The sequence below is a fragment of the Copidosoma floridanum genome, unplaced genomic scaffold (genome assembly GCF_036245765.1).
Source record: "Copidosoma floridanum isolate Cflo_tuat_1 unplaced genomic scaffold, Cflo_Japanese_pri ptg000008l, whole genome shotgun sequence".
NCBI lineage: Eukaryota > Metazoa > Arthropoda > Insecta > Hymenoptera > Encyrtidae > Copidosoma > Copidosoma floridanum.
In genome coordinates, this window is record NW_028321885.1 from 11,258,988 (window position 1) to 11,282,823 (window position 23,836).

Below are 23,836 nucleotides of genomic sequence, written 5' to 3' on the forward strand. Positions count from 1 at the left end.
GTTTTCACGCTAGTTAAAAATTAGAAAAAAAAAAGTATTTTGTAATGAAAGTAATTAAAATAGTACCTGGTGACTTGTGTCACAATAGAGCATACATTTTCCTTAACGACGATGCATGGCAATTGAGAGATGACATGAAAAATTATGTTTAAAATGTTGTAAAAATACCTGAAAATGTAACAATTTCTCTGTTATTTTATGTTGAACTGCAGTAAAACCATTAACATAATTGGTAGTAAAATTTTATTTATTATAAAAGAATGTATGCATATAAGTTAAATGATTGTAAGATCAATAAAATCGTTGACTTGAATCTTCCTGTAAATATTTTCTCTCCTTTGTCAACCCCTGATAAAACGTTGCCATTCTTGCTAACACTATAAATAAAACAGAAATGAATTTAAGGCGAGATTTGAAAAAATCGTGTGCTAAAATTTTTGACGTGTAATAAAAGTACTATTTTTCATAAATATTTTTATAAGGTTAAATAATTTAAAAAAAACACAAATAATGACATGAAGACTCTTTTTTTTCATCTCATAAAATCATTAGAATTCATGTTTTTGTCTTCGTATTAAAACAAGATTATTTAACTGTGCATTTAACCAAAAAACTGTAACCTGAAAGTATAACTCCCGGATTTATTGAACAACATTGATAATTGAGTTAATATAAGACCACATAAAGACTGAACAGTTCGAAAATAATATAAAAACTAACTCACTTCGTCATCATTCATCACCTTCTAATTTATACAACCGTTACTTTGGAGCAATGAAAATGAACGTGTCTATATATATATATATATATATATATATACATATATAAATATATACACTAATATGTAGTAGTCATATAAAGTTTTTGTCAGCTCAAAAAAAATTTTGAAAAGTATCGACGGATGATCATCATCTGCACACCTAACATATCTTTCAACTATAAGTTATAATATTTTATTTATCTACATAAAATACAAGATTATTCATCATGTATACTGTACATCACGTCGCGCGCGTGCGTGCACACACACACGCGCACACATTTATATACGGGGCATTCCATGTCAACTGTACCAGTCAAAAAATAGTTTAGGTCAAAATCTATAGGAATCGATAGTCCTTCGTGAGAAACAATTGCTCTAATTTTTTCAGTTTTTTTTTATCCACACCGAAGATGCTCACAAATTTAAAATATATTTTTGACCCGATTCTTTCTCATTATTTTGCTTTTATCTATAAGAAATTAAATAAAATTTGTGGGGCCACATTTTGTAAATTTTTTGACGTAAAATCGTTTAAAAATACTTTTTAAAGATGTAAGGTTATAAAACCCCTTTTAAAGGTTTTCAAGTTTAAATAACTTTTCTGCTAAGTGTAACACGATTTTAAAAAAAATTTTTTTGAATCTTATAACAAATTCTGGCTAAAAATTGTATTCTAGACTTTTTCAGTGAATTGCAAGTATTTAGAGCAAAAATTTCATGAATGTTTAACCATACGAATTCGCTTAAGATTCAATATTTTGCTCATTCATTAATCCGTAAGAATAATTATGATACGCTTTTATTTCAGCAATTCACTTTGTAGAATGTTAATATTGACATTAGTGTTGAATTGTTTAAAAACAACATGTCGGCTTATTGATGTTACAGAATTTAAATATGAATTCGTATCATGCTTTGCATTAGACTTTTGTAAAAATTTGTTTTGTGGTTTGCTGACGAGAAGCACAGTTAATAAATTTATATTTTTCTAAACGAGTTAATTTACTTTAGCTTGCAGATAGATGTTGAAGCCGGTTGCTTCTGATGAATGTCAAGTTACTATTCAAAAAAGGTTTTATCATTTTTCAAGGAATTTGAAGATCTTCATAACTTGTAGATTCAGAGTACTTTTGTGCTCTTAGAAATTCGTTTTGTAAGGTGATTAGAAAGTGCTTATTTTGCAATGACTTGATTTTGTTACTGGAGTAACATACGCTGTTAATTTTGCTTTTGTTTGATTAATATTCTTTAATGTTAAAGTATGCGAAATTCCTGCTTGGCAGTCTATCAGTACTTTTTAGCCATTTAAACAACTCCAAAGTTGTCAAGATCAATGTTTTTGATTGTAAGCTGGCTCAAACAACACTTTCTTTAACTATAGCTCCCAGATCATCACAGGGTCCCTTTCCATGTGCTATCAGAAATAATTGTCATTCGCCATGTAAATAGTAATCTTGATAGTAATTTGCTAAATTTAAAACACTTTTATAAAAGGAACCCTGTGATAAGTTCCAGCTAGTGATCGAGGACCAATCGATTCCCTCCCTTTTTTTCTTCTATTCCTTGTTTTTCCTTTGAATGCATTCCGCGCTCTGTAATAGAGGCACCAAGTATGAATTTAAACAGAAGGTTTAACTCGCTTGGCATGGAGAAAATTGCGTATGCATGTGTGGGTGCAATATAGTTTGCATCCACACACACGCTAACAAATAATAATTATTATTATTACAATTATTCTTACAGATGGCTGAATAGACAAAATATGGAATCTGATGGAAATTCGTATCACTAAACATTCATAAATTATTTGCTCCGAATTCATGCATTTCATTAAAAAAGACGTAATACAAGTTTTACTTAAAATTAAATGAGAAATACGATACCATTTTTTTTTTTAATTATTTTTTAATTTTTGTCAAAAACGTCCATCATATTGAGTCATATATGATATACACTGATGACACACACTTATTATCGGCAACTCCATATATCCTAATAAGTTAAGTATCTAATTGCAAAACCTTGAAACCCAATCTAACAAGCTTCAAATTTAGTAAACATAATTTTGTTTTCAGCCTACTACGAAAAAAATCATAGAAGTAAAGTTTGTTACAAGGTTAAAAAAAATTTTTCTTAGAAATCGTGTCATATTCTGCTAAAAAAGTATTTAAACTTTAAAACTTTAAAACTTTAAAAAAGGGGATTACATAACCTCAAATCTTTTTGAAAAATATTTTTAAATGATTCTACGTAAATTAATCTACAAAATGTGGCTCTGATGTATATCAATATATGTATATATTTTTTAATTTCTTGGAAAAATAACTTTAAAAAATTGGGTTAAAGAAAATATTTGAAATTTGTAACCGTCTCTTGTGTAGGTAAAAAAAACTGAAAAAATTAGAGTATTGTTTTTTCACGAAGGGCTATCGATTCCCATAGATTTTGACCTAAACTATTTTTCGACCGGTACAGTTGACGTGGAGTTCCCTATTTATATATATAGTAATGGAATATATATATATATATTGTATTATATATATATATATATATATATATATATATATATATATATATATATATATATATATAGTAATGGAAACACTATTGAAAGTTGATGCTTGTAAGTCTTATCATTTTAGTTACAGACGTTGCAGGTAGCACCTAAAAAAATAAAAACCATAAAATACGTACACTCAAAGCAAAAAAAGAAAAATGTTGTCATTTTTTGAAGTATACTTATCCCAGGTCTGTAGTTTAAACCATATCTTTATACCCTTGTACACTTGGAAAAATACTTATCAAACTTGGCACAACTTTTTGATTTGTTTACACGTAAATCACAATAATTCATAAGTACAATTACAGTGTGTTACACAACATGACAGTGTTATTACATTATCTCATTACGAAATTGGTTTTTGATAGCATAATGCACGAAAACTCAAACACACTCAAAGTTCAAAGTCAAAGTAGATGACATATGAGAAGGTATAAATCTCGACAATCGATGGTTAAAAGAACAGTAAACGCAGTATTGACACTATCGAATTCGATCATAATGCACAAGGTAATGCACAATGGGTTTAGGTACAAATGAACTAACAGAAACAATTTTTTTTTATTGATACTATTAAATTCACTCAAATTGCGTTAACCGTAGGTTCATCTTAAAAGACAACTCACGCACAAATGATTAAAGCTAATTTCGTTGCATTCCAACTTATAATTTCTTCTTAAATTAATATTGACGTCTGATCAGTACCTGAATCGTTTTTTGTTAATAATGATAATAATAATAATAAAAAATAAAAATAAAAAAACAAAAAATAAAAAAACCGAAAAGACGAACAATTCTGGTAAAAACAGAAACCAAGCACAATTTATGATGCTAATTGTGATTTGTCATGATTGATTTCAGGTGCCCAGTTCACAGAGCTTAATAAACAATGATAAGTGTTAACAACAACGTACACAGTTGGTAAACAACAAGCTACTACCGGCATGCTGCAGACGATTTAACCCAACACACCATCTTGACCCCGCGCGCCACATCGTAGTTATTGCCAACTTTGCACGTACTTATTAGAATTTTTCTATCTATGGAGCAATTTGAAATTTTTCAGAAAAACTTCTTCAAACATTGCTGAACAACTTTGTCGCAGAAAGTTTTGTCAAGCAAAAACTTTCTCGCACAAATTTTTTTCGTTGAAGTTTAAAAGTTCGTATTAAGTGCATTGCCTATTTGTAATTCAATATTTGATAAATAAGATGTCTTCTTCAAATTCTAATCCTTTTATCAGCAGCTCTAAGGCATTCTACGTACCCATGCCAAATTTCGAATGATTTTGAGCATAAATAACTAAGTTATTACGATGTATCTTTTAAAAAACTGTTGAATTTAGGTGTTAAAAAAAATTGTTTTCATTTTTTATCTCAACAAGTATGACTTATTTAAAAATTTCGCAAACATAAAAAATTCGAATTTGATTTTTTTAAAGGATGACATTATTCTCAATCAGTTTGTTCAGAATATACACCCACAAAATTATCTTAAAAGTATGTTATTGAAAGTTTTGTTACGTTACATAACATGTTTTATTTTTTCTTAAAGTCTTAGACAAATTGTTTTTTATTAAATTTTATTCGAAAAAGCTACATCTTTACGTATTACATACAAAAAATGAAATTTTCACCGTACAACAGAAAGGAATATAAAACTTAGTTTTTTAAGTTACACTACTATTTAGAAAACTAATAACCATAGTTTTGTCTAGTTTTATTGGGCATTGGAATCACAACTTAGTAAGTTCAGCTGGAATGGTGCTTAGAAGACAAGACTCCGTTCATTTTGATGTATACTTATGTACATAACATATTTGAGAGCTATTACTGGCTAGAGGCTCAGCTCATTGATGCCCTCTTTTGGTTCAAGTTGTTAGTTACCATTCTTTTTGATAGATTAATTCATTCGTACTAACATGCACGAATAATACACACATTTACGTGTATGCTCTCTGTCACATATATATATATATATATATATATATATATATATATATATATATACACATAAATTACAAAATTTTTATAGTAATCCTGCAAACAATAATAGTTAACGATGTATTTTTTACTGGCTTGATTAATCATATGTGATTATTTGTGTGGTGGGAATTTTAATAGAAAATTAATAGATCAATAATACACCGATATCCAAATTATGTGCTGTTGATCAAATTCTTACGGGTGATAAAACAACTTAGTAAAACTAGTTTTATGCTTCATTAATAATATGTGGTATTTTTTTCGATAGACTTTTCATGGAATGCAACAAAGATCAACAACTCCAAATACGCAAGGGATTGACTCAGGGGTAAGTACTTTTTTTATGCTATTCATGCATGTTACCATGGTATTGGACCTGTAATCGCAATCATTAAAATGATATGTAAATAAGTGAACAAGAAAAATTATGATTTCATACCTTAACTAAAAAGTAACACCTTAATTAGCTTAGAACCAAACTCAGAATAGGCAGTTCTCATTAAAATTCCACAGAAAAGCGATATGCAGTACTTTTTCGGTGAATTATTAAAGCAGATATAAAAACTTGTTGAACAGTAGTCTTCTAAGATATAAAAAAAATGTAGAAAATTATCAGAGGATTTGATTTTCGTATCTTTAGAGATGTTATTGGATTCTGTTGGAAATCTTGTTGAGGTGATCGATAGGCCCTCTTGATACCTAAGTAGTCTACAGAAGACTTACTGAGTCAAAGTAATGGGGCGTACAGCATGTCCTTTTTAGGTTACCTTAATAATAGTGTACCTAACCAAACTTGAAGAGTCCCTATAGTTAAAAGCTATTTATATAAATTGAGTGTGAGAGTGTTAAAGAGAATTGTAACGAAAAACAATTATTCTAACAGTTGTTTTCTTATAGAATGTAAATTGGTGGCTGCAAAAAATGTAACTTGTTTAATTGATTTTTACATGCTGTACGAGTATTTCAAGAAAATACAATTTTTGAAACGCTACACTTATCCTCATTATACAACAGAATTGTGCACAGTGATGAAAAATGAAAAATTTTAGCTTTATACTTAAATCTATTGTGTATAGTTTTGAGATATTTTGTCTCAAAAGTATTGACATGTCTTACACAATACTTAATATATTTATATCATATACAATTATATTAAGTACATTAAAAGTAAAAGCGATTTCTTGAATAACTTTCTTACAATATAATTAATGGTATTCATGTTATGTCTATAAATATTACACTAAATGAGTTTTGAGAGACAAAGTTTTTCTACAAAAAGTGAGCAAGTCCTAGCATTTTAGTAAATCCTATCCATATATTATATACTATCATAATCCTGAGTATTAAACAGCACTTCTAGTTTCTTTTAAATTATTAATAAATAAAAAACAACCATAGGCAAGTAAGCGTTAGCCATTCAAAAGCCATCAGTTCTTTAGTATTATCGACCAATAAAATGCGATTTCAGGTGAGTTAATGTCAGCAGTTAAAAACCTAATAGTTTTTTAGTATTATTGATAAATAAAATACGATCTCAGGTGAATAAGCATCGACAATTAGAAACCTCCGAGTTTTTTTTGAATTATTAATTAACAAAATATGATCTCAGGCGAGTAAGCGTCGGTGATTAGAAACCCTTCAGTTTTTTAGTAATTTTCATAAATAAAATACGATCCTACGCGAGTAAGCATCGGTGACTAGAAAGCCAACAGTTTTTTAGTATTATTGATAAATAAAATATGCTCTTGAGAGTAATTATCGATGATTAGAAACAAAACTATTCTACAGTGTATTTATTAATAAAATGTGCTCTTAGAGAAGCAAGTATTAGAGATTAAAAACCCAAAATTTTTTCAGTATTATCAATAAATAAAATATGCAAGCTAGCATTGTCGATTAGTGACATAACTTTTTTCAAGTATTGTTTATTATAATAGTTTGTTCTCAGGTAAGTAAGTATTATCGATTAGATAGCTAACTGTATTTTTGTATTATACAAAACTGAAAAATACCTCCAGTCGATGTAGTATTAGAGAGTACCGATTTTACTCTTTTTTTGAGATGTTTTTGTAAACAATTTCCCCGTAGACAAGCAAGCATTAGCGATTAACAGCTTAAATTTTTTTCAGGGTAGTTAAGTAGTTAATCAAATGTATCTTGATGCAAGCAAGCATTGGCGATTAGTTACCCAATAATTTTTAGTATAATTTATAGATAAGTTGGCTCCCAAATTTATTAAGTTTTTCTTGCCCTACCTGCTTCTACTAGTCAGTTCAAACATGATCCTCTAACGCGTAGCACATACAGTATTAGTAAACGACAAGAAGATGCTAACACTTGAAGAGGCTTAGAATTTCAACTGCACAGCTAAATTCACTTTTGAAAAATGGAGTTGATTTCTGGAGGTAAGTATGATAACAATTTATATGTAACATAACGTTTGGATACAGCTGCAAACTATTAGAAAGCCATGAATAAGATGTTATTTTCGTCCTTAAAATTGAAAAAAAAAATTTATTAAACTAAAAAAAGTAACGATTTGGCTATTAAACCTATCAAAGATTTCAACTTAAAGTATTAATTATAAAATAAAAAAATATCAACTGCCTTAAATTGACCCTTTCATTTTTAAGACTTTTTTACTTAAATAAAATGTGGTATTGAAAATTTGTGCGTACATTAATATTTTGTTCTTTCCCTGTGAACACCAAGTAACCCTGCGTGCAAGAAAAAAGGCAAAGAATAGATTGATAAGACACAGGCATTACACAATAGTGTATCTTACAAAATATGTATTTACTAGCGGCCCCCCGTCTTGGCGTCGCCCGAGACTTCCTAAATGGAACACCGTAGTGTGTTGACATCTAATGTAAAATGTTATCAGTTGAAAATTTTACATATATTTTTGACACTTCTCAAAACAAAAATCTTCTTATTAAAACATATTTGTTCGAAATCCATACAGTTTATTTAATCAAATAAGTAACTGTAAACAAACGAATTGAAATGTAACTATGCTAAAAATTACCGTGCGTTCCGTATGCCATAAAATAATCGTTAGCCCTAAAGGGCCGTTTATTGGCAGTTTGTCCCGTATAATCCACGAAAAGGGCTATTCCTTAGAGCTGTTGAGATTTAAAACTCCAAAAAAATATGTATGTTCAAAAAATTTTTTTTCTTTCATCTCACAACTTTATTATCAGAGCAACAAAGTCCTGGAGAATCATCTCTACATTATTAGTCGCCAAAAAAATACTAATACATATTCTACCTATTTTTAAATCTGGAAGATTTGAGAGATTACTGTGAGGGTACTGATAAGCTAATCTCTCACTCAATGGGTTATTTATTTTTTAATTTTGATACTGCTGTTTCAATCTCGATGAATGTTCTATGTCAGTTTCTTGACACCTAAAATTGTATTCATTAGAGGCACATAACGTTTTTCTTTTAATTCGCCCTCTTGCAACTTTTGGTATGGTTAAGACTTTGGTGAGCCCTAATGACTGTTTTTGTCAACTTAATTAGTTTTAATACGTTTGTTGGCAAGGTAGTTCGACGTCTGATGGCCTTAAAAGGACCGGAGATCTTATTAAGTAAACTCTTTCTTGACTGAAGTTTCCAGCAAACATGACTGCCTGGATACCTCAGGGTGATCTTCTCTGGCCTGCTGTTGAAGCCCCAGACTGATTGGAAAAAAAATTACCGAAGCTTTAGAGCTAGTTGTAGAGATCTTTCCCAACGTCTCCTGGTATAACGTTGAAAACGTTAGTGTCTAAAGCACCTTCTATTTTTTGCAGACTCAGTTATTTTGGTAATCTAAGGTGGAAAGATTGGTTCGTAATGCTTGCCCGTTAGAGACTGTCCCGTTGGCTCAAGTTTTTTTTTCCTATATAGCCGTTAGGTTCACCCATTGCAGACGTTGGAAAGGATCGATGATTCCTGGTTGAATGCTTAAGTTGAGAGGGTAATATAGGGTCATTAGTCACCGGGCCTCCGAGCCTTGCGACGAACAACTCCGCTCGTAATGACTGCCAGTGAATGACTGACTTAGCTTAATAGTGGCCGTCTTTAGTTAAAATAGTCTTTTAGTGGACGAATCGTTTCTGAAAATGGTAGTAAAAATGTATTTGTTTGCAAGGTAGTTTAAATTTGGGTGGCCCTTAAAAGAACAGTCTGAGATTAATGGTTACCTAGGGAACGTAAATACTTATAATGGCCCTGAAAAGAGTCGGTGGTAAAACTAGTAGCTATTCCTTATTATTCTTGATGATAAAGAGCCAGCTGTGGGTAACTTGGCGCTTATAATTTGAGTCTCTGTGTAAGAAGACCGTACAGTGTAAGTACGCCACTGACCAAAGAATATCTCGTCTTCAGGTCGTTCCCCGGATAACCAACCATTTATCGATAGTCAGGAAAGTGGGCCTGGAAAATACCTTCTCTGTAGACATGCCGTTGGGACGACCACTAAGGAGGCCGGGCTTCCCGTACTCTTTAGGGCTGTCTTCCCAGGCTCGCATTTAAAGTAGAAAATATTCTGACGGCACCAGGCCCGATGGTTGAACGGCCACAAGACTTTAAAGTGTGGGAGTAGGTTGTGCTCTGGCTTGACACGTCTCCTGGTATTCCGCTGGTGACATTATCTGTTGAAAAATTCTTTTATTGGTGTCACTCGTTAATCCTGGAGGTTCAGGGTGGAATTAAACCTAGGTTACTTGCCCATTGAAGAAGAGCGTCATCGGTAATCGGGATATACCCAGCTGCACAACTAACATCTACATTCTCGATGCAGTGCGATGTACTGCTGGTAGACAACTGCAGAATTTTTCGAGACGCTCTGGCCTATTATAACCACATTTATTAAAGTATGTTTCAGGTAGCTTCGATTTTATGTCCACGCCACCTAGCGGATTCTACTGAACTAACGCAAAAAGTTGTAGTATTTTTGCAAAATTTTGAGCTTATTTATTGCGTTTGTTATTAACTTCTTTAAGATAAAACCTATACTAAAACCATCTAGAAAGTGTCAAGAATCGGTATGCAAAATTTCAGGTAGATCGGTTGAGTAGTTTTCGTGGTTAGCTATTACAACAGTTTTAGTGACTTTGCTTCGTGTATTAATAAGATAAGACAAGTACGTGTGTGTGCGGGCTAAAGATAGAAGAAGTACAAAAATTACAATTGTAATACGTGGCAGACTTTAATTAGATTTTAACAGTCCATCTGAAAGAAGTAAACGCCGAAAAATAGAGCAATTATGTGCAGGAGTTTCCACTGATAAACTGTCATATGCAGCGTAGATAAAGTTGAGATCTGATGGCGGAATCGATGTAGCAAAAGTAGTTCAAGACGTTGCACTTGGATCTTTAACTAAAGTTACTAAGTATCGTGCATCTTTCGGATTGAAAGATTCTCTCGACAGTTTGTCTGCTGAAGAGGCTTTATTTTTTTTTGTTGAATCAGATTTCTTTAAAAATGAGTGCCAAAATTTACTTGATGCTTGCATAAAAAATAATTAAAAATTTTTCCCTTCATATAAAGTATTATCAAAGCCTAAAAACGATTGTTATCCATCGATAGTAAATATTACAGATCAAAGTGCTGAAGTTAAATTGTAGTTTCTGCTAGATCACACTATCAAATGTATGATGTCATATCAACTTAAAGTTACCAACAGCTTACCAACACAACAATTAAAAAGTTTAATTTCGAGGTGTAACTAGGGTCGTACAGAAGTTCAACTCAAAGCGAGTATAAACAAATGTTTACCAATAAAGATTTTTCAGACGAAGAAATCATTTCCACATCGTAAGTGCCATTTTAGCTAGTTTACATCGATCCTTTAACAAAAAAAACCACTATTGTTTAGAAAAATCCAAGACCATCATCAACGCGATTTTGCCGATTAATCGAAGCCCAAGAATCGTGCAATAAATATTATAAAGTACATGGAAAACATTTTGCACGCAAAAATTACTGAGATAAAACTATGCAAGATGTTTTTCTTCGATTTTTGATTGCATCAGAGCCTGTCATAAACAGTTTTTGAGATCTGCCCCGTAATCAATATTAATCGTTAGTATCCGAAGTAGTTCAGTTATTATTGTGTCTGTCTATTGAAATCAATAAGAGTTTTATTCAAGAAGAAAATGCGAGGTCTGCCAGCGTTGTCGATTCTAGTGATTGTTCAAAATCTAATACTACTTGAGGAGATTTGTTAGAGAGACAACAATTTTTATTTCAATTAATGTTTAAATAAATATATTCATTATCAAAAATCTTATCAAAGGCTCTATATAGACTCCACGATACCAAACTGGTGCATTTAATCCCACTTAGTGTACAATGTAAAAACAAATTTCATAAAGAGACTTTCACTAATCTTTTTTTGTAAATATTACCAACTTTAATGGTACCCCCACATCGTAAAAAATTGCATAATGTTGTGGTCTCAAGTAAATAAATGATAGTAAAAAGTTTGCCCACAAACTTCAATAGATGTATGTATGTATAAAAAATACGAAAAGAAATGAAAAAAAGAAAATCAAATCAAAAATGGAATGAAATGAAGGAAATTAAAAAAAAAAAAAAATTAAAAGAATCAAATCAGGAGGTATAAATGGGTCATGGAACCTACGGTAAGAACGAAGTTCTTTAAACATGAGATGAGTATAAAGACGCACGATCTCTCAAGTAACGAGGGGGTCGCGAGACCCATAGAAAGAAGGAATCTCAGTACTCACGATAGTTTAACTTCGTGAGTACGTCATGCGTACAAACAGTACTCACGAAGTTCAACAATCTTGAGTACTGAACTAAATTTTTTTTAAATTCGTTTTTCAAGTTTTTGCTTTAGCGAACTACATGCATGCAGTACTTATTCTTACAGAGCTTCGTTCTTCCCACGGGTCTCGCGACCCTCTTGTTACCTGAGGAATTGTGTGTCTTTATTCTCATCTCATGTTTAAAGAACTCCATTCTTACCGTGGGTCCCATGACCCATTTGTACCCCCTGGTTTGTTTCTTTTTATTTTTTTATTGTTTTAATTTCCTATATTTCATTTCTTTTTTTTATTGAATCTTCTTTTTTTTTTTTTTTTTTTTTTTTCATTCTGTTGTATTTTTTCATGTCTTTTTTGATTTCATTACATTTTTTATTTTTTTTATTTTTCATTTCATTACTTTTTTTTCTTTATTTTTTTTAAAAACTCATTTCCTTTTTTTCATTTTATTTCTTTTTTTTTTTTTTTTTTTTTTTTTTTTTTTTTTTTTTCTTTTTTTTTCTTTACGCTAAGTATATAGTTAACAGTTTTACGACAATCTGTGATAAGCTGTGACAACTTTTTTAGTTTTTCTGTCAAACTAGTTTATATGCAGTGGAAGACTTGTCATACTTTTTTACGAAGATGCGTCGTATAATGAAAAAAACTATAAGGAAATGATCTGTTAAAAGCTATTAATGTTTAGTATAATATGTATTACTAATATATGAACTTATAAAGTTTTGAAATTAATCCACAAGTTGTTTTTTTAATAAAATAAGAAAAAAAGGGTCAAGTATTCGTAAAAGCGCATATATAGGTATATCCATATAAAAACTAGTGGACAGTGGGTGCTTGGGTGTACCCAAGTATAAAGTTATACTTCTATAAAATTATATGGCAAACAATGTAATTTTGAGTGTAAAAATACCTTCTATGAAACAATATTGTGTACAAAGGTGGTGCAATTATTGTGGGAATGAGTATATCTACGTTAATTAAGTGTGATTTTAATTAATACTTAATGAGTTAACTATTATAAATAATATATTACGGCAAAATACAATCAAAATAATATATAGGCTGGCCAGTACAAGACTGTGCACTTTTATCGAATCTTCCAGTGATTTTAGAACAACATTCTACTGCCTACGCTGATTACATCTGTAACGTCACGCTCACATCTCTTACGTACGATGCCACACTTATTTCTCGTCCATATTTAATACCCAAAATATAATTGTATACAAAAAATTAATAAAAATCATCCCGTAATATAGTTTTTTTCAATAGGGTAATATTACATGCCAGTCAATGTCCCTTCAGGACGTTCATTACACATACGTTTTTTTGACAGATATTCAAACTTCAAACGTATATTGTAATAGCATGAAAAATACCCACAAACATTGCAGCTCGTTTGACTGTACTATTATTTCATACATGATACATACAAAAAAATTGATATTTAACATGTAACCATCTGAAAAAATTACATCAAATTGCATTCATACGATTCGTAGAAATCTCTTTATATTTTGGGTACAAAAGATTCCTTTGAGAAAAACCTATCGAATTTTCCAATAGACCCACAAATTAAATTCAAAAATAAATTTAAAAAGATAGGATAAAGTGTGCGTGAAAGCATGTATATGAGTACATGTATAAAAAAATTGTACATACATGCATACATGCATCTACAAAAAAAAAAAAGAATTACTAGCTTTACTGTACACATGAGCGTTTCATTATTCTAAAGTTTCCCTTACAAACTATGTGAAGAACGTCCTTAAATAAAAAAATCACTTTAATCACGAATCGAAAATTGTATCTTTAATCGTATTGCACCCCCTTACGTACATTAGTATTATTAGCGCACTCTATCCTTATATCTCTATGGGGGCGTGGCAAAACGGGGAGTGATGAGAGCAGGTGTGCAGGAGACTAAGGCAGCATGGTTGGAAGAGAAAGGGTGAGTGGAAGTGTGTAGGGGACAGATGGTGAAGGGGTAAAGGAGGAAATAAAATAAATTGGAAGGAAAAAACTTCTGGTAAGCTACTTCCATTTCATCAAAATCTGTCGTTCTTAAAATTTCAGCCCCTTAAGCATGTGCCATAAAGAACTTCGTTCTAAAAAAATTATAAACTTAATGAAAAAAATGCATTACGACCAATTATTTGAATTTTGTAATTCCTGAAATTTTTTCAACATAAACTGGGCAATCTAACTTGCTAATACAATGAATTATTTCAATTTGTAATTATTTTATTACTGTAATAGATTTTTTATAAGTGATCCTAAAAACCTTAAAAATTATGAGTAACTCAAGTGTGATTTGAAATATCAGGTATTTCATGCAAGGGGGTGGTGAATTAGGGGTTAAGTAGGTAAAATTCAGGAAGTGCGACATTACATTCGTAATCAGTGACCTCCGAGTTAAAAATTTTAAATCAATTACTTGATTTTAGGCCAGCTTTTTGAGATGTAGCCCCACTGTGCACACTTTACCTCGGATTTTTCGCAACTGTAAAACAAAATAACTTATTATTTAATGAATACAATTAAACTTATATGTAATATACTTTATATTATTAAGTAACATTAAATCACTGACCGTTGTTATCACGTAGGTAGCGTTTTCAGTTGGCGTTAAACAGTTAAGTTTCTAATCACTAATGTGGCCCGACCGAGATTACGTCTTTACACTTAATGTACGTAATTTCAGTTAAATTTCTAATCTCCTATCCTTGCTTGCCTAAAGGCACATTTGATTTATTGATAACACTAGAAAACCATTAGGTTTCTAATCGCCGACGCTTACTTGCCTGAGATCGAACTTTATTTATTAAGTATACTAAAAAATTGTTGGGTTTCTTATCGCCGATGCTTACTTACTCAAGAGCACATTTTATTTATTAATTATACAAAAAAACTGTAAGTTTTTTTAATGACGATGCTTACTTGCCTATATAAGAGCGTATTTTATTTAATTATAATATTTAAAAAACTGTTGTATTTTTAATCACCGATGCTTACTTACGAGCGTATTTTATATATGAATAATACTAAAAAGCTGTATGGTTTCCAACCGATGATGCTTACTCGTGTAAGAGCGTATTTTATTTTTATAAATATTATAAAACTATTAGGTTCCTAATCGCCAATGCTTAGTCCCCTGAGATCGTTTTTTACTTGCTAATTGTACTAAAGAACTGTTGGAATCTTTATCGTCAATGCTTTCTCAGTCAAGAGCATATTTTACTTATCATTAATTCTAAAAAACTGCTTGGTTTCTTTCCGTCGATTCTTACTTGTCTTAGAATGCATTTTATTATTATTAATACTAAAAATACTGTTAAGTTTCTGGTGACTGACGCCTACTTGCCTATAGTTTTTTTCATTTAATAATAATAATTTAAAAAAACTAGAAATGTCGGTCAATACTAAACATGATAATAATAAATAGTATATGTTTAGGATTTACCAAAATGGAAGGGTCTGAGTTCGTGGTTGAACGGTCTAGGTTCGTGGTCGCAGTGGTTGTTGTCAAGGCTGATTTGAAGTTTTAGTGCTAGACTGATTTGAAGGCTGATTTGAAGTTTTGCTTCGACTAGAGTTTTGCCCCTGGGTGAGCTTCTGCCAGAGTCTAGGCTGGTTCCTACCTTGCTAGTGAGTAGTATTAAATTTTCTGAGGCCAGGTATCTACGGTTTTTCGATATAACCGTGGCCTAACCTCAAACTGCCATCTAGGTCTTTGCGCTTGGTGCTGTACAGTCTAGGACTTTTGTCGTGCTGCGGTTTTCTGAGCCATTCAGTATACCCTGGTGCTTGCTGACCTGAATGGCCCCTATCCCGCTAGTTTGCTTGCACTGCTAATTGCAGCTGTATGTAAAAGTCAAGAGCTGGTGATAAGGCTTTGCACGTGGTACTATTCTAGTGCTCAAGAGGTTGGGTGACACTCCTGCTCCATTCACAAAATCAGCACGCTTTAGAGGCCACGATTAAAAGTCTGGTATTAATTTTTTCCCCGCTGGACTTGGTGGCTTAGACTTAGTGCTCATCTACAAAAAGAGTGGTCTTGCTGTGCTTTATTTTACCGATGGTCTCACAGTGATACTACCTGTTACCTTTACTTTTGCTGTTTAATCGATACCTAGCCACAACTTCTGCTAACCATCTGGTTTGGCTAACTATCTTTCTAATATATAAAGCTAAGTCGCTAAAACCGTTGTAATTGTTGACAGCGAAAACTACTCAACCGATTTTGCTGAAATTTTGCATACTGATCCTTGATCATTACACGATGGGTTTTGCATAGTTTTTTTTCTTAAAAAAGTGAATAACGATAGCGATAAATGAGCTCAAAGTTTTGCTAAAATAAGCTAGCTTTACGCTTTAATTCAGTAGGGTCTGTTAGGTGGCGTGAAGGTAAAATTGAAGCACCCGTAATCAAAGACGGTAAAAAGTGAGTATAAGATGCCCCATCAAGTTGCCGATTATCGTAGACGTTCATCGGCACTACACCAAGAACAGAGTTGTTAGTCGTGCAGTTGAGCATCCTGGTTACCGATAACGCTCTTCTTGCATGGGCAAGCGAAATAAATCTGTATTTATTCCAGATTACCAAGATAATCGAGTGCCACGAAAAAATAGGCATTCGGAACGTCAACGTCTCTGGGGATATACTAGGAGATGTGTCTAGCCAGAGCACAACCTGCTCCAACACCTTAAAGTCTTGTGGCCGTTCAACCATCGGGCCTGGTGCCATCAGAATATTTTCTACTTTAAATGCGAGCCTGGGAAGACAGCCCTGAAGAGTACGGGAAGCCCGGCCTCCTTAGTGATCGTCCCAACGGCATGTCTACAGAGAAGGTATTTTCCAGGCCCACTTTCCTGACTATCGATGAATGGTTGGTTATCCAGGGAACGACCTGAAGACGAGATATTTTTTGGTCAGTGGCGTACTTACACTGTACGGTCTTCTTACACAGAGACTCAAATTATAAGCGCCAAGTTACCCGCAGCTGGCTCTTCATCATCAAGAATAATAAGGAATAGCTACTAGTTTTACCACCGACTCTTTTCAGGGCCATTATAAGTATTTATGTTCCCTACTTAACCATCAATCTTATCGGTTCTTTTAAGGGCCACCTAAGTTTAAATTACCTTGCCAACTAATACACTTTTACTACGATTTCCGGAGACGATTCGTTAACTCAAAGATTATGTAAAGCCGGTTACTATTAAACCAAGTCAGTCATTTACTGGCAGACGTCACGAGTGGAGTTGTTCGTCGCAAAGCTGGGAACCCCATTGACCGACGATCCTATGTTACCCTCTCAACTTTAAGCATTCAATCAGGAATCACAGATCCTCTCCACTGTCTGCGATCGGTGAACCTAACGGCTATGAAGTAAAAAAAACTTGAGCCCATGGGACAGTGTCCAACGAGCAAGCATCACGAACTAATCTCTCCACCTTAGATCACCAAAACAACAGAGTCTGCAAAAAGAGAAGGTGCTTTAGACACTAACGTCTTCGACGTCGTACAAAGAGACGTTGGGAAAAAGGTTTTACAAGTAGCTCCAGAGCTTCAAACATTTTAGTTTTCCTCTGGATCAGTGTGGTGCTACAATAACAGGACAGAAAAGATCACCCTGAGGAATAGAGGTAATTTCGTTTGCTGGAAACTTTAATGAAGAAAGAGTTTACTTAAGAAGCTCACCGGTCCTTTTCAGAGTCATCGGACGTTGAACTACCTTGCCAACAAATATCTATTACAATCTTATAAAGTTGAAAAAATAGTCTGTAGTGCTTACAAAAGTCCTAACTATGCCAAAAGTCGCAAGAAGTCGAATAGGAAGAAAAACTTCAAATTCATCTAATGAATACAATTTTTGGCGTCAAGAAAATGACGCTGAACATTTATCGAGATCAAAGCAGCATCAACATTGACAAATAAAGAATTTGTTACGTAAGACATCATCTTTTCATTTCAATCCTCGTAGTCTATTGAATCTTCTCAATTTTTAAATAGGTAGAATATGTATTTTAATTTTTGTGGCTATAAAAAATGTAGAGATTAAGCTGTAGGACTTTGTTGCTGTGGTAATAAAAGTGTGAGAGAAGAAAGTTTTTTACAAGTATACATTTTTTGTGAGTTTTAAATCCGTACAGCTTTAAAAAATATCCCTGTTCATAAATTATACGGGAGTAACCACAAATCAATTGCTCTTTAGGGCCAACCGTTATTGTATGGCATAAGGAACGCACGGTACTTTTCAGCATACTTACACTTTTTTTTTAATTTTTACAGTTAATTATTTGACTAAATTAACAGTATGCATTCTGAACAAAGATTTTTATAATAAGAAGATTTTTGGTTTGAGAAGTGTCAGAAATATATGTAAAATTTTTTACTGATACCATTTTACATTGCATTTCAACACACTACGGTGGTCTATTGAGCGAGTCTCAGACGGAGCTGGACAGGGAGGCCGCTAGTACAAACACAAGATCAGCTATGGCACCTGTCAAGCCTTCTTGTATTAACACGCTTTTTATCTTGGCGTAAATAAGCCTGCTAGCGCAATAATCAGGCTGCAGGAGTATCTCACACAGGGATCTTTCACTTACTATTCCGTGGTTAACAACTCCGTACTTCAGGAAGTTCTCAACAAGCTCGATTCCTTGACGGCTACAGTCACGTCCATTGAAAGAAATGTTTCGTATGTCGAAACATACATAAAAAAATATGTTTTGGAAGAATTGGACACGCATGAGACCAAATGGTTAAGCGATTTAGATAAGCTTTCTAAAGGAATAGAGGCTGTTAATTGTAGTGAAGAGAGACGCGAAATATTTAATGAGAAGAATAACATTGTTATTAGAGGATTCCGACCTAACTCTAACTTTTTTGGTTAAGACGTTGGCTCCTCTATAACTCGAAACTTAGGAGTTGCACCAGAGGTTAGGCAAGCCGTTTCTATAAAAACTAAAAAAGATAGCATCATTGTTTTTAAACAAGCCTTATTTTATAATAAACAGCAAATTATGAGAAACAAAAACAAGCTGAGAGTATCTGATGTGTCCATTCTAAAAGATTAAACGAAGGCCGAAAGAATGGTGCAGATCCAGCTGGAAAAAATTGTGGAAGAAGAAAAACAAAAGAGCAACACTGCCAAACTAAGATACAGGAAAATCGAAATCAACGGAGCAATCAAAGAGTGGCGAGAGGGCACAGGTTGGTCCAAATCGTTGAAGAAGCCCGAAGGCTCTAGTCCTGGCTCTGCCAGCTCTCACTCCTTTGCAATCAATAACTCGTCTATAAGTACTTATCGTTCTGACACCCAGCTCTCTTATAGCCACCCTCATTCAGTACCTGTATGCTCCCCTCTGCGGTCCGCTCTACAGTGTCAGAACACTGTTACGTACGGTCTCTTCGCGTTCTCTCTTTTACTGACGAGATGCTTAACTATTTCACGCAATTATTAAGATTCAGCCTTCCTGATGTCTCATTCACCTTTTGGAATACACACGGTTTCTCTTAACTTTGCAATATCACTGCAGACAAATTTAATACTAATTTCTCGAGAGCAGCAGTCCTGAGTACTTTGGAGACTTGGTTAAAGGAACCTATAAAAAAACCTACCCAATGCGCTCAGGGACTTTGACATTATTAACAGCTCTGCCACGAAATCTGAACTGGCTGGCAGAGCTACTGGTGGTCTTACAACATTAAAAAACAAGAACATTGTTAGGAGCTTCAAAGCTGGATTCAGAAGAAATAGGTTTTGCAGTGATAACCTGTTCTTCTTGAGAGCTTCAGTAGCAATGGAGCTATCAAAACTCAAGGGCAAACTGTAAGCAGCCTTCTTTAACTTTAAGATGGCTTTCGACGCAATTGACCACGGCATCCTGTGGGGCATCATGCTAATTTAGGAAGAGTGTTGGCTAAGGGAAGAATGGTATTGGGTGCTGTTTGGCCATGTCTAAATGCGGAAGGTACCAACACATGAAACACAACCAGAAAAATTTTCATGTCTGCAGTACTGTCAACAGTGCTCTATGGCTCCGAGGTCTGGGGGCTCAGTCACCTCAGTGATTTGGAAATGGCACACACTGACTTTCTCAAAAGGTGGCTGAGCCTCTTACGTTGCACACCTGGTTGCTTGCTGAGTTTAGAAACAAGCGAGTCTAGGCTTAAGAGCTTAATCGTCAAACGTATTCTGATGTTCTGGATCAAAATACTTGAAATAGACACTTCACGTTACCCTAGAAAGTTCTACTCTGCCTTGAAAACTCTCGACGAGTCTGCCTTCCTTAGGGCAAACATCAACTGGTACTCAGCATTAAAAGCCATTCGTAGACAAACGGGTAATAACTACCTATTTGAAAACGATAACCCATATGAAATTCGTCTTGCTCTCCCAGTCATTGAGGCACATATCACGAGACGCAAATTCGACGAAGATCCTGCTAGAACTGTAAAATCTAGCTATTATTTTACCTACACAACACTCAAAACCATCAGCTTTATAAATATAGAGCCATACTTGAAGCACGCTCTGCCGCTGTCCTTCATCGGGAAATTGTAGGCTTTTTGGGAGGAAAACTCCTTACGTATTTACGTACTTGAACAACACGGCGCACGAAATCAACAAAAGTAAGATCTGTACACTGTGCAATACTAAAACCAAAGAAGCGAGGTCACACATTATATTCGACTGTCCAGCTTACACTATCCAAAGAAATAAGTTTCTGACGTGAAATAGCCTCAGCTTGGTCCTCTTCTACCACACGAAACGAGATACATCCAACTTTTTTTACTTCTTAGTCGAAGCTTTGAAGATCAGAGCCTTCATTCTAGATATGTTATTTAATACACGTTCTCCGATCACTACTATACATTATAATTTTAATATTTTATCTGATTTAATTTACTTTTAATTTGTTGTCTTTTAATTATATATCTGCTTATTTGACTAGTGTACTTCTTTTTTTAAAAATCTTAGTATTTGTAACAGGGCATGTCCCTGAAACAATTAGCTTAATAAATAAATGTAAGGACCTCCTCGATTTCTTAGAAAAATTCTTGCACTTCTTGAAATAATTTAGTGTAATGTTTATAGATATAACATGAATATCATTAACTCTATTGTCAGAAAGTTATTATAGTACTGATCAATTACTGTAAACAATTATTTGACATAAATGAGTCATGATACTTACAGTCTAAGAATGTAAGCAAGCTGAATGAAGAGCCGTGCTAAATTTCATTCGAACGCTTGAGCTGTACTTCTTTTCGCCTGAGAGCGATGAGCCATGCTTTTTTGATTTGAACGTGTGAGCTATGCTTATTTTTATCTGGATCTGATGATTCGTGCTTATTTCCTTCTAAACGTCTAAGCCATGCTTCTTTTAACTTGAATGCGATGAGTCATGCTTGTTTTCATCCGTACGCGTGAGCTTTGATTTTTGTACTTTAATGCGATGAGCTATGCTTTTTTTACCTGAACGCGTGAGCTGTACTTTTTTTCAAATGAGCCTAACTATGCTTCTTTCCACACGAGCCATAAATATTATATCAAACTCATAGTCTCTTATTTCAGCTTTGAGCCTCTTAAATGTAATGTCTGGTTTTTTCGATTAGGAAAAATCTCTCTTTGAAGTGAACAACTATTATATACCGTGCTTTTGCCTGATGTTCGAGTATATTACTTTAAAATAGAATTGAATGACAACTACCTATCGTTAATTCATTTAACTGTCTAAAATCTGTAACTATGTGACCGTGTATTTTACCACTTAGCCCTACCTGTTTTGGTGAGATCCACATGTTTGAACTGTACAGTGATTCAGATCGCTCAATCGTGCCTTGTCGCAGCAACTTCTTTATCTTCACTTTTATCTTCTCTCTCATGGCTAATTGATGTGTGTATCTCGTTGTTGTTATTAGTTTTTCCGTGTCTGTTCTCATTTTATGTTTTAATGAATTTGTTGTTTTCAAAGGCTCTTTCTCAAGTCCAAGAACACATGGTTCACACTCTGTAAGTTTACGTACGTATTTCTTTCCTTCGTCATTGTAACTGGACATGTTAACTATTTTCATTCTCTTCTTTACCGTTGTTTTTTTGTTGACCACTTTTTCTTAGTTATTTTTCTACTCGCAAATTCAAATATTTTTGCTGTCCTCGTTACTGTAGCCCTTATTACCACCCACAACCCTCGCATTACTCTTACTTTCCCTCATGTTATTTGTATTATTTTCACTCTTACTAACTGGGCCTGTCTCTTCTTTACACTTTTTTTTTTACATTTGACGAAAGGTTTAACCTAATGCTTTGATGGCACCCCCTTCAACGTCAGATGTTTTAGATATTTAAATATCTTCGCACTTCAACGAGTCCACTACCGGTACTGAAATATTAACAGTTTTATCCAATATTTTCAGACACTCTAAATACATCTTACTATTTGGTAACTGTATTTTATCCTTTTCACTAGCATCAGGATTTTTTTTACTTTTTGCAGGTGTTTGTGTTGTTATTTCCGCATTTTTCTCGAAATTAGTAGGTATTTCCTTCCTTCACTCTGCTTGTACTGATTCATTGGGTAAATAAAAAACTGTCTCATCGTTTCGTTACCTGATTTCTTTTTCGTTGTACTCTTCTCAGTCTGTGTCCAGTGTGGATCTACCTTACTTAACATCATGATTCCGTTTTGTTACCGCTTAACTCACCGAAATATTCCATATCTTATACCTCGTCTCGCTGCGCACTTATCTTAAGTATTATGAAAAAAGTGTCCACCCTTTCCGAATCTCCGAGAAAGCATAGTAAAAAAACTCTTCGATAGAGTAGAATGAATGCAGATACGTGGCGAACTCGACCGCCGATGTAGCTCATAATTTATTCTTTCAACTTTCTATAAAATTTTTTTAGACTGGTAGGAGATGCGTTTTCCTGACTGTTTATTTGCACAAAGAAAATTGCACAGGGTCTCTTTTAAGGTAGTCGTCTTACAATATATAGGTTAATCGTTTACATAGATATACCATATTAAGGATATGTTCAAATATCATCCCGTATTCAAAATGTCAGAGAGAAGTGTGAATGCCTTTGCGTACACTTATACGTACATAAACATATACATCTATCTACTTTTACTTATGTGACAATGTGAAGTTGCCCCATACGCGATACTTACTTGGTTATCTTCCAAAATCAAACCAAAAGTACTTTTTGGTTACTATCACTTTAAAACTACGTGGTAAAAAATTCTTTAAAAAATGTATGTGTTTCTTTACTGTCTAAGGTATTTTACAGTAGTTTTTTAATTATTTTTAGATATGCGGTAAGTTACACTTTTTAAAATAATGGGGCTATGTAGTGTTTGCACCATTGCTACAACGTTAAAACAGTGATGTTTTGACGATGATATTTCAATAACTACGTGGTTAACCGGTCTCAAATTTTTTACACATATTTCTCGACGCTTATATTAGTTTTGCTGACAATTTCGTACCTTTTTAGATACTTTTGATTTAGGAAACAATGGCTTTAATAGTTATGGATTGAATTATGTTTAGTTCTTAATAATAGAGATGATGCTACCATTTCTTCAATACCTTTTAGTAGTAACTTATATTTCTGAATACAAACAAATATTTTTTATTTATGTAGGATTTTGACATAAAAAAATACATTTTTTGACAAATATATTTTAATAACGACGTGGTAAATGAGTCTCAAATTTTTTACTCATA

General features: G+C 33.3%; 1 protein-coding gene across 3 annotated transcripts in view; it reads left to right on the top strand.

Moving 5' to 3' along the window:
* osa (trithorax group protein osa) overlaps nt 1-23,836 on the top strand; it is a 528,215-nt gene that overhangs the window by 103,285 nt on the left and 401,094 nt on the right. For all 3 annotated transcript variants that reach the window (XM_089589257.1, XM_089589255.1, XM_089589256.1), the window contains one exon: nt 5,577-5,636. In XM_089589257.1, coding sequence (XP_089445383.1) covers nt 5,577-5,636 — 60 coding nt within the window. The remainder of the gene's footprint in view (nt 1-5,576; nt 5,637-23,836) is intronic.